This window comes from Lactuca serriola, chromosome 9 (assembly GCF_051521515.1).
Source record: "Lactuca serriola cultivar US96UC23 chromosome 9, Lser_US96UC23_V15, whole genome shotgun sequence".
Lineage (NCBI taxonomy): Eukaryota > Viridiplantae > Streptophyta > Magnoliopsida > Asterales > Asteraceae > Lactuca > Lactuca serriola.
Window position 1 is genome coordinate 183,571,543 of NC_136416.1, and position 12,994 is coordinate 183,584,536.

At 32.2% G+C, this 12,994-nt stretch overlaps 1 protein-coding gene across 2 annotated transcripts; it reads left to right on the forward strand.

The window, feature by feature from the left end:
* The first annotated feature begins 6,362 nt into the window (after positions 1–6,362).
* On the forward strand, positions 6,363–9,075 carry LOC145074974 (zinc finger protein CONSTANS-LIKE 10-like). 2 transcript variants are annotated; one of them, XM_079021281.1, is made up of 6 exons: positions 6,363–6,505; positions 6,589–6,759; positions 7,142–7,685; positions 7,759–7,959; positions 8,039–8,322; positions 8,417–9,075. In XM_079021281.1, exons 3-6 carry the CDS (start codon positions 7,185–7,187, stop codon positions 8,544–8,546), a joined length of 1,116 nt encoding a protein of 371 aa, XP_078877407.1. In that variant the 5' UTR covers positions 6,363–6,505; positions 6,589–6,759; positions 7,142–7,184; the 3' UTR covers positions 8,547–9,075. The 2 variants fall into 2 exon arrangements, with proteins under 2 accessions (XP_078877407.1, XP_078877408.1); XM_079021282.1 differs by lacking the exon at positions 6,363–6,505 and having other exon boundaries at positions 6,569–6,759.
* The last annotated feature ends 3,919 nt before the right edge of the window (positions 9,076–12,994 follow it).

Genomic DNA, 12,994 nt, shown 5'->3' on the forward strand with positions numbered 1-12,994 from the left:
TTTACGTCTCCCAATGTCGTGCCCGTTTTGTTGTAAAACTTCGACGGACCATAACTTCTTCGTTATAACTCGGATTTCGGCGTTGTTCATATGTACGGAAACCATGATACATATTCTTCAACTTAGTTAAGACTATTTATTCTAATTAATCTTTTGTCGAAAAGTCGTTTTCGACCCCTATTATCTCTAAATTGACTAGCCCGGATCTATGGGCGTTACAGCTAGCACCAGAAATCCCGTGCCTCTGATGGCTCACACCCAAACACGAGCAGTTGGAGGCTTATTGAAGAGCGGGAGGAAAGGATATATTTTTCAGATCTAAGATTCTCTTAGAAGACGTGAAATCCGAAACGCTTAGCCTTGGGGTATTTATAGGGCTTAAGGAGGTTATAAAAGGCATGTTTCATTTTGGATAACTCTAACCCTGTTGTTTCCCCCTAGCAACCCTAAGCTTTCTAGAACTCCTAGAAAACTCCTTAATCCCCGCTAGAATTGTCTTCTCTCTTCGGGAGGTTCTAGAATTAGTCAATGTTTAACTTTTGGACATTAACACTTTTAGTTCTTCTACTTTTAATTAATCCAATTAATTTTTGATTAATTTATAATTAAACAATATAATTTTGAATTAATATATTTTTCTCAAAACATATTAATAAATTATTTATTTTGATTTCTATTTAATTTATTAATCATATAATAAATTAATAAATCAATCTCTCTCTCTCTCTCTCTCTCTCTCTCTCTCTCTTCCCCAATAGCATTCCAGTTTCTTACTAGGTTTTAGGGCAACCCAAAAGGACTTTCATAATAATTTAAGTTTATAATAATTTAGTTAATGGCTTAGACATCTAATACAAAAAAAAAATAATAATAAAAAAAATAAAAAATAGGCATTACATTTAAACAAGTTATCAAACCAATTTTAGTATTCCCCGGTTGAAAACACTTTCTAAAATATGTTTCATGAATACAAAAATTACCTATACAATCAAATGACAATCTAGAGTATCGAAGTATAGTATTAAACCAAATACATATAAAGAAGTTATTGATAGGGATATGTAATCTTGGTATTTACTCCGCTAAAGTCTTCTAGTTATTCCTTACACTTTGATTCCCTTCTAGAGTGGTTGAAGGATTAGTTCTCACCAAAGAATAATAATAGTTATGTTAAACCACATTATGGTCCATTAAGTCACTTATTAAGTTCTTAATATAAAAATTAAAATGTTTTTCTCCACAATCTCACATAAGTATGAAGGCAATGGAAAATACTAGACATGTTTTGGAGTTGTGTAGAAAAAGTTATAAAACAAAAAAGGTTTGGCAATAACTTACTAGCCGACCGCGTCAAGTCTAAATCAACCTGATCTAGTCAAGTAGGTTGTACTGATGTACAACCTTGGTTTTTCCGATCCATTAAGCCATTAAGACTTGTCCAAACTACTTTCAGACTTAATTAGATCACTTCCAATGCTTTACATGTCTACTTGCATTTTGATACTTTGGGTTTTATATTCCAAAACATAATTATACCAAAGATCTAATGTACAAAAGTGATGATCAAATTGCAACACATGCATTTTTTACTCTCAAATGAAATTCCATAAGTTCCAGTGTGATACAAAAAATCCTAATCGCTCTGTATCAATAGCATTTGTGTTTAAGTTTGACTTAATGACTTACGATCAAACATTTCAAATGAGTTCTAATGATTAACCAATTAGATCAAATAATGGAAATAAGTTTGAAAAACTCATTTAAGTCGCTCACAACTTTAAATGCTCCATTAGATCAAATATCATAACTACTAACAAATTTTGGATTCCATGGTTTAGATATGGCTTAGAACTATAAAAATAAATTTAGAAGCAACATTAATTCCATGAAATAAATCTCAAATTCACATTCCACCATTGTTAGAGTTGTGAAGTTTTAAAGCCTAATTAATGTTCAAAATCAAGTTAGGAATGCTATGAATGGAACTAATGTATCTATCTAGTGATCAAACCTACCTTAAAATTGGAATCAAGCACCTCCAATGCATGATTTTTGGAATTGGGATTTTGCCCAAACTTTAACATCCAAATTACAAAGAAGATGAACGTTTCCAATGTTCCTAGATCAATCCTAACACCAAATATTTTGTCTATTCTTTCAATCCTTTTCAAGAGCTTTCAATCCCCATGTCTCTCTCTCAAAATTGTTTTTGAACTCTCAAACATGGAAGAGGGTGTTAACCAACTTCTTAAGTTAGACATATTGTCAATTTACACTCCTAACTTCTTATTTTCTCACGTTGGTTATTAATAGACATAAGTAACTAATCACTTATATAATTACATGTTTTACCCCATTAACAAAATTTCAAACACTTTTGGTTCGTAAGGGGTTAATTATGTTAAGTCATGGTCAAATACTAGGCTTTTTTGTTTCCTAATTCATCAAATTAACCCTAGTTTTACAACATTGACCAAATTTGTTATTTAATTACATTAACTTATTGATTTTTCATTAAAAAATATTATTTTTTTATTTTTCTGTTTTGTTTATTATTAGCGGCGCAACTTGTTGTCCGTTTGTCATCTCACTCGTTGTAAAATGATAATTAAATTAATGAATTGCGTTGATTTAATAAAAAAAATTCATTATATTTGGATCATTCAACAATATTTTAAATTTGCACAGAATAAAAATGTTACATAAGGTAGCTAATTCATCCATCTCTTTTTGCATTTAATCTTCCAACAATGGTGAAACACCTTATTGTTTCACCAAATCCAACCATTTTAGTTAATTTGAGTTTAGTGTTGAACTCAATATCTCCAACACTAGTCCATTTATGAAAGTTCATCTCCATGGTTAAAATTAGGTATTGAAGCTTGATGTGTAATTTTGAACCCACAGCTTAATTGGAATCCAATTTTGAACATAGACTTGACTCAATGTTATGATTAAGATGTAAGTTTAATGGTTTATAGTCTAAATCATAGTGTTAAATATTTTAACTAGGTCAAAAGTGGATTTATGGGGTGTTAATAAAGTTTTGAATTTTAAAATTTGATAGATCACCCATGAACTCACTATATTTTAAATGGATCATATTTCTAAGGTTTAATTTTGTTTTAGAGTTACGTATTATTATCCTAAGTGCAAATAATAAGTGAAAACATCTTGAGGTTAACTTTTGAACTTTTGAAGCTTAAACTTGAAATTATGGATCTTTTTGATACATCATTTGATTAAGTTAATTATGTTGTATGAATGATAATACATTATTAAGTTAATTATTAAGTTACTAATTGAACCCATTATAAAAATTAAAATAGTATTAGAATTATAAGAATCAACTTTGACAATCGGGTAGTGACGTCAATATGTTATAGTTATCCACATGCACTAACATCCTAAACCATGAGTTTTGTTACATACGAATTTAAACAGGTATATTTCAAACGAGTTTCATCATATAATAAGGGTGTTAACATGAGTTTACTATGTATGGTTCGATGTAACCGTCGTTAAATTCCAACTTTGTCCACATGTAATATGACAACCATGTAACCATTGATATATATAAACAAATATATTTTAATTACGTCAAGGATTTAGGATCAAAATTTAGTGCGCACAAAATGGTGTCACCTTGAGAGTTAGTTATTGTTTTTAGAATACACGTGTTGCCACGGTTCTAAAAATATAAACTTTATAAAAATCCAACTTAGTTTGGAAGAGAGATGATTTTTATGTTAATAAAAATCTACCACACATAAAAAGTTACAACGTCAAAAACTATAAGGAGAACACTTGACCTTTTGCAGAAGTCACCAAAGAGAGAAACATAGTACTACTCAGTAGGAATTTTGAGACAAAGAACATCTAAAGCGGAAATCATATGTGAGAGTTATGATTTTTATAAAATCATAACAGTTATAAAATATAGGTTAAAAACGAAAGTTGGAATTAGCCAAAACGACCGAAAGGAAAATTGTAGTTTACGTCGAGACCTACACAGATATACAAGAGTCGTTAAAAACAGAGCTTGTATGCGAGAGTTACGAATTTTGGAAGTTTGATTTCCATGCTCACGTGCACCCAGGTGCAGTGTGCGATGCGCACCCGACACCTGGATTTATCAGGATACAGATGTCGTGGCACGAAGAAAAGATGACAAGTAGCAGCTCCTTATGGCTCATGCACAAGTGTGCGGTGTGCACCCGAAAAACAACTATAAATAGCAGGTACCGACATTTCAGTTCCTCAAACCTCAAAACACACATATCTCTCACTCGATTTTTGTGCTATTAATTCCCGAGCGCCTCCTAAGTTATGGACTTCCAAATTCTACCGTACATCAACGATTCACATATATGGTGTATTCACGACTCCACTTTATTGTTTTCAAACATTTTACCATGGGTGGGGGGTACATATTATAAACTATTATTTTTCATAAATAGAAAAGGACACGTGACAACTCCCTATGGCTCACTTGTAATTGTGCGGCGTGCAGTGCGCAATGTGCACTAAAAAACGGGTATAAATAGCAGGTTTCGACATTTCAGTTACTCACACCTCAAAATCTCACTCGATTTCCGTGCCACTGATTCTCAAGCGCCTCCCGAGTTCCAGACTTCCAAATTCTACCCTACATCAACGGTTTCACATATCAAGGGTGAGTTCACGGCCCCGCTTTATTGTATCTTGTAAAAATACAATAACAAACAACACCACGATCGACCAGGGTAGACACCTACAAACAAGTGTTAAATGAGACACAATTCATCCTCTAGCTGAATGAACTTTAGCTGTAAAGCCCCAGACATATAATCGTTAATTTTAAGTGAGTGGGAAATATATATATATATATATATATATATATATATATATATATATATATATATATATATATATATATATATATATATATAGACACACATAGAGTTGACACTTCTAATTGCGGTTGCTAGCTACAACCTGATGGAAGTCGATGCATGCATAACTTTCTAAATACAGACGACGTCTGTTGGAGCGTCGAGATACTAGGCGGACGGCAACAATTAGTCGTAACTCGATTATGGGAACTTATCGTAACAATGTTTAACTAGTCTATCTAAAAACTACTACTAGGAAACAAACCTAAGAAAGTAGTGATAAAAACTCAAGCATGTGAGTTTAGGAAAACCACAACGCTGACATAACAACTCTACAAAACCTTTAAAAGTATACAAAACCTGTGAACTCACCAACATTATGTTGACCTTTCAAATCACATGTATTCTCAGGAGAATGAGTCCGAAAGGAGATTTGTAAGATCCAAGTGATTCAACAGGAGACCTATGTCTTTTATTATTCTACATTGCTTTCGTAACATATATGTACCTTGAACAACTATGTAACTTATATTACTTAATGAATAAAAAGTAACGTTTGTATAGCATCTGTGTACTATTTAATGTGATTTTGTATCTATGATCCAACATCCCTACGCCCCACAACCCGACGTTTTCGTTGTCGGTCGGGGGTGTGACACCAAACACCATGATAATGAGTAAACGTTATGAGTTAGCAATGACATTCTATAGATTTACATTGTGAGTAATGATTAGACTAGTTATCAGTGGGTGAAACGTCTTTACACTTCGATGTTCGGATGTATTCGTGATGTTGTGTAAGGCTATGAGTGTACACATTTAGAATTAAAATAATTGATGAACTTCGAATGAATGCGATATATACAAGTATTTCTTTATGATTTTTGTATTACACCGATCTTGTCACAATGATTATATCCATGTATATATAACAATGTTCTAACCTTTATGTTGCTCACAAATCTTCAAGCCTAACTTTGAACTGTTTACTATGCCTCACATGCTAATACTTTAGCGATATATGATACACGGAGATTTAAAATGTTGGTCGAGCACTTAAAGATGTTACACCTTTATTTTGGGAATAATTCATCGAATACTTTTACTCGGTGATTGTAATGGTCTTAGATGATGACATAACACCCTTTTGTTGGTTTATGTTTGCTATTGTACGAGCATGAACCAAGTATTTGGCACCTTTATGAGGTATTTTCCTAATCATGTTAGTACAATGCTATTTCCAGTCCTTTTACAAGGAATGTTCTATCACCATCCTTCTCAAGTAGAAAGAATATCTATTGTGCTACACTCATCATGAAATCTGAATACCCCCATAGTTAAATTGAAGCATAATTATAAACATTCCAAAGTGCTTTTCGATGTCGTACCTATTAGTTCAAATGTTGGGTATTAAAGGTTGGTCTTGATGTTCTATGATAATGTCCTAGTTAGTTCCTTCATACTAAAGTAGTAAATTTTTTGTATTTTGTAATAGTTAAGGATGTTGCTATGATATATAGAGGACATGGCTACACTTGGCTCAAAAGTAAATAAAGAGAAGATGAGAAAAGGGCCAAACTTTTCATTGTGAGGAAAGCGACAAGGTCCCACCTTCCAAACCAAACTACAGAGTACAGACCTCTCTTTCTCTTTCTCTCTCCTTGCACTTTTTGCTCTTTTCGTGATATTTTATTTTGGTGTTTTCTGTTGTCAGATATCTTCTTGCAAAACAACAGTACTCCAAACACCTACCTCACACACAACGAAGAGATATTAACAAGGAAAAGAAACTCTTGAAACCTCTCATCCCTAACCTTTTAGGGTTTTCAAAGTCGGCATCAGAACCTATCTGCTTCGATCTTTGCTTTCTGGGTTTACAATCTTGGTAAGCTTTTCTGGGTTTTGTTTGTTTTTGCTCTACCAAAATGGGTTTTTTCTGGGATTTCTTCTTTTAATTCGTAATCCATGGATTCTGGGTTTGAGTCACTGATTCGAACCATCTGTTTCTTTCGAAAAAATCCAATTTTTTTGGGTGAATTTGAGTCTTTTTGGGTTTTTGTTATCTCCTCTGATTTTATTTTGATGAACAGAGTTTTCTTGTTTCTTCAGATTACTGTTTGAATTCTAGATGCACAAAACCCTCTTCAATCTTGTTTCTGGACTCGTTAAAAAGATATTAAATCGAATCGCTTCAGAAACCATTTTAGTTGATAGATTGTTACAAAGATTCCAAATCCTTAATCCAGTTTCTAAATTGTTTGACACAGATTGCTTCACCAGTTCATTAAATCCGATAAAGATTTTCCAAAAATGGGATACGATTGCGATTACTGTCGCGAGGCAAGATCGATGGTGTATTGTCGATCAGACGAAGCTTACTTATGTCTATCGTGTGATCGAAATATTCATTCCGCAAACGCATTATCAAAACGCCATTCAAGAACACTCATATGCGATAGATGCAATTCAGAACCAGCATTCGTTAGATGCGTCGATGAAAAACTATCGCTTTGTCAAAAATGTAACTGGGAGGGTCACACCGGTTCTAATTCCAGTTCCGGTAGCCATTGTCGGCAAACGTTAAATTGCTACTCCGGCTGCCCATCGGCGGTTGAACTAGCTTCCATCTGGTCGTTCATGTCAGAGTCTCCATCTGTTCTCGGCTCCACTTGTCAACAGGAAATGGAGTTAATGTCCATCGCCGACGACAAAACCAATCAAGTTTTATCATGTTCAATTCAGCGAGACGATTTGCAGAAAGGAATCAACTCAAATTACAAAAACGATCCTGATCCTTGTTCTACATCCAAGGTAAATCGAATTGGGTTTTTTCAATTTCAACAGTTTTTGAATTCAAAATCGTAACTTGAATTCAAAATCGCAGATTTCATCTACAAAAGACGCATTCTATGATGATTTCAACATGGATGAAACTGATTTAAGCATCGAGAAATATGAAGTACTGTTTGGCGATGGATACAACGACCCAGAACATCTATTCGCAAAAGATGGAATCGATAGCTTATTCGGAGCTAAAGAAACATCAGTCGCTGAATCCATGTCTCACAATTCACATGCTACAAAGGTAATTATATACTTGTAATTTCTTCTTTAAAAATTCTTTATTATGAATATTTCTCATACTTATATTTTTTTTCTTAAAGGGAGACGATGTTCATGTTCGACCCACATGCAGTAATGCAGCTTCATTTGAATCATTAAGAAGCTGCAAAACAGAACCAAACGTTTGTTATAAACCACATTCCACTATTTCATTTTCAAGCCTCACTGGAGAAAGCAATGCAGGTGATTATCAAGATTGTGGGGCTTCATCTATGCTTCTCATGCATGAGCCACCTTGGTGCACCCTGGCTCACGATAGCACCACCCCTTCAGGTATCAGAAACGATGCGGTTCTTCGTTACAAGGAAAAAAAGAAAACCCGAAAGTGAGTAAATGATCAAGTTTCATGAACATCTTTTTGAAATAGTTTTTTTTACGGATTAAAATGATTAATATTTGCTATCTTTTTTTTTGGTTAGATTTGAGAAGACAGTGAGATATGCTACACGAAAGGCTAGAGCGGATGTTAGAAAGCGCGTGAAAGGGCGATTTGTGAAAGCTGGTGATGCCTATGATTATGATCCCATGAGTCAAACAAGAAGCTATTGAGAATTTGAGACGATATATATATCTACACACATATATATAAACACGTTTTTGATCATATATCTAAGGCCATGTTTGGAAAAAATAAGATAGCTTATTGTAATTTAGTGTTTGGTAAAACAATAAAAGTAGTTTATTGTAGTTTATAAAGTATAGCTTATAAGCTAGTTTGCCAAACGGGGCTAAGTCTTTCAAGGGAAGAAGATTGGTTGGACCAATTGAAGACCGAGGGAAAAATCAAGATTTGCCATGAAAGATGGGATCTTGATTTTTGACATGATCTACTAACAAAAAGGAGTAAATTTCTGATACCGTTTCAGAAAAACCGTGTTGTGATCATCGTCATGATTTGTGAGGGATGAGATGAAGTGATTTGTGAGAGATGAGATGAAGATGCTTGTAATATTACATGTGATTATCGATGTATTGACATAAGCAAAGAATTTGGGGTGATAAAATGTTATGTTTATGATTGGTATGTACATAATGAGAGATGTTTGTAATCGGTATGTGAATGAGGGTTTGATTGTTAGATTGAGTTTGTGTTTTGTAGTATTTTTGTAGAAAAAGTTGTCGATGGGTTTCTTCTTATGTTGTTTGTTTACTTGTGTTTGTATGGAAGTACCATGAAGAAAACGAAAATCCATCGATTACAAAAATATAACCAAAACTCAAAGCATTTATTTCCGGAAGAATTTCGTAGATACCGTTGTTAACTATCAAAATATCATATTTATCCAACAAAAAAAATTAAAATATCATATTTATCATTCATAAAGATCAAAATAATATAATTTGCTTAAATCTTATTTTAAACATTTTTAAAAAAAATTTATAATCCTTTTAAATCTTTGTATTTATCAATTTACTATTATATTCTTCATAAATTTCCAATTCAACTTCAAACATCCATCTCAAAGAAAGTTGATTTATATGATTTTTGAAACGAAAAAAAGGTAATATCAACGTTTTCACTAGGGTTTTGGTATAAAGGGGAAAATTGCAAAGTGGGTTTACAATTCAATTTGAATAAGATAAAACTTTGACAAGTGATAGATTTTAAGAATTGATTTGAGAAAAATTGGATTCACTCAACATTTAGTTCTTTACTTTTACAGAAGATTTGACAGTGTCAAAATTCAAAACTAGAGAGTTGCATACCATATTTTGATTAGACTAAGATGTTTCATGTTTCACACTTATATTGGGCACTTTTGGTTTTGTTCCAAAAATCATCTCAAGAAACTGTTTTTAATGAGATTTTCACAATGATATTGAGCACATTCATTGATTGATTAATCAATTAATGTTAGAGAATTTATGAAGGGTATAACAGTCCATTACTTAAACTAAATACATAATTTTTTATAAAATATTCAAAAAATTAAACTATTTTAGGCAAAGATGATATTGAATTTATAAAAATAAATATGTTATTTAGACTTTTGTTTGGTAAATATGATATTTTGATGTTTAAGAAGAGCATACACTAAATTCTTTAATGTTAATGACCATGAAAAAAAAAAGTTATAAAGGATACAATATAATAACAAATTTTAGAAGTCCTTTTTTTCTCTAAATATACAATGCGGTAGAGATGAAGAAAATCACGCCAAAACCGGTTATGGGCTACAAGGTTACATACTAAACCGACGATTGAGAAAAACCGGCCCATGCTAATCCTTCAATAAACAGGTTGATCCAGGCCCACAAGGCCTACTTAAACCTATTCTTTTGAGAAAACTAGTTATACATTATTTAATTTTAACTGTAGTCAAATAAATATTTAATTTATTTGATTATAAATTATAAAAAAAATTATAAAGCACAACTTATATTTCTAAAAAATACAATATTTGTCTTCGTCTTGATCTTCTTTAATTTTGGACTGAATTTTTTTTATTCAACCTCTCAAAGACTTTGTAGCAGATAGAAAATCACAAAATTAGGGAAAAGTTTTTGTTGCAATTAGAGTTTACTTTACATGCATGATAAATTAATTATGGATGTAAGAAGCATTAGGGTAAAGTTCACATAGTCTACATTATCTTATTGGGCTCGTCACATAAAGCACTTAATGAGAAACACAAATTTTTTGATGTGTTTTAAGGATATAGGATGCATTATGTGAAACATTTTGATCTATGTTACATGATTTCTGGATGAATGATGCTATTTGTTTCTTTTTCTTCTTTGATTTAATACATCACATTGATTGCTACATTTTGATATCGTTTAAGGCTATAGGATGCACTAGGGATGAACTTTGAAACCGGACCGATTCGGAACCGGAACCGGTTTTCCTATATTATAAGAACCGGGAACCGGACCGCCGGTTCTAGCGCCGGTTCCGGTTCCGGTCCCAGTTTTTCGGTTATTTTTCAAAATAGAACCGGTTGAAATACTATAATTATATGCTATCTTCTAGAACTTGTAAATGATTCAATATTTAACCAAATTATGATTTTTTTTTTATATTCTAAATTGAAGTACAAACACTAAATTACATGATGAAAAAAGAATCAAGTAATTCCGACTTCATATGAGTGAGTTAAGCGCATTTTAAAAGCGGGGACAGATTCCAAAAAAAAAATGCCGAAACAGAAAAAATGCAGCACTGATATGTTGTCTTCCGAGGTCTATAATTGATTCAATATCTAACCAAAATATGTGTTTTTATAGTCTAAAATGAACTACAAACATCAAATTACGTGCTGGAAAAAAAATTAAATAATTCCGACGTCATATGAATGAATTATACACATTTAAAAAATGGGACATATTCAAAAAAACAAAAAAATAATGCTGAAATAAAAAAAATAATAATAAAAAAAAAACGCAACATCGATATGCTTTCTTTCGGGGCATGTGTCTGATTCCATATCTAACAAAAACATATGTTTGTACCGTCAAAAATGAATTACAAACTCTAAATTACATGTTGGATAAAAAATCAAATAATTTCGACTTCATATGAGCGAGTTATACGCATTTTAAAAAATAAAAAAAGATATGTCAAACCGGTTCCGGTTTTTAAAACCGGGACCGGTTTTCATAAAAATAGAAAACCGGTAACCGGACCTATTACCAATTCCGGTTTCGGTTCCGGTCTGACGGTTCTAATGCTCATCCCTAGGATGCACAATGTGAATCATTAGGATTGTTATGAACCATGAAGTTGAGAGAAATGAGCTAGGCAATCTCCAGCAAGCTTTTGGTTGGTTGGTTAGTATTTGATCCGCTTTTACAACACGGATTCAAGGTAACCTTACTTAAAAACTCAATTTAGTTATAATCAAGGGTTGATCCTTTGATTTTGAAAGGATGTGAGAAAAATAAAATATTATCTAAATATAATTTTTTTAGAGTAAATTATACGAATGGTCCCTATGGTTTGGGGTAATTTGTACGTTTGGTCCCTAACTTATTTTTTTTAACTCGTAAGGTCCTTATTGTTTGTTTTTGTTGTGTGTTTGGTTCCTGTCTTACCTAAAAAGACTATTTCGCCCTTGATTTTTTGGTCCCCACCTCACCTTAAGGTGGGGCAGATAAGGTAAGGTAATGTGAGGTGAAAGTGAGGTTAGAGGTGTGTATATTTAAATAAATTAAAAAATCAAGGGAAAAATAGTCTTTTTAGGTAAGACAGAGACCGAGCGCACAACAAAAACAAACTGTAGAGACCTTCCAAGTTAAAAAAATAAGTTAGGGACCAAACATGCAAATTACCTCAAACCATAGGGACCATTCATGTAATTTACTCTTTTTTTTCTATAAACAAAAATCATTTATAAGTCAATACGTTATAAAATTAATCAAAACAAAATTGTCATTATCCCTCTTAATATATCACTAATCCGTCGCTAATACTAATATACATAAAAATAAAAATAAAATAAAAAAAGAAAAAAATAAGAAAAAAAGAAAAAATCGATATAGTCACACACCTTGCAGATAGATAGGGTCAAGGCCTAGTTATAATATAAACTTTGGATAAGACCTAGTTATAATATAAACTTTGGATATATGTGGGCTGATTTTTGGTCTAGTTGTTTGTGTACATTTGTTTCTTATGTCCAAAACCATTTTTTCGTAACTTTTAAATGATGAAAATTTCGGTTCAAAGTTGGTATTAAAGAGAGATTTTGCATTTTTCGTTTTAATATTAATAATTATTGAAAAACATAAACTCTAATCATACAAAAAAATGACAAAACTGTAAAATTAGTCCGTATGGTTTGCGAAAAACTACGAATATGGCCAAAAAATTTTCAACATGCTTGGAAGGTCCAAAATGAAGAAATTGTTGTGGTTTTGGTCCTAAAAATTTAAAATGATTGATTTAACTTTTTAATTTTTTTCCTTTTTTTTGTATTACTTTATTAATTAAAAATTACAAATAAAAAATATTGGCCCAGTCTCTCATCCCGACCGTGCCCTGCTCTCTCTCTCTC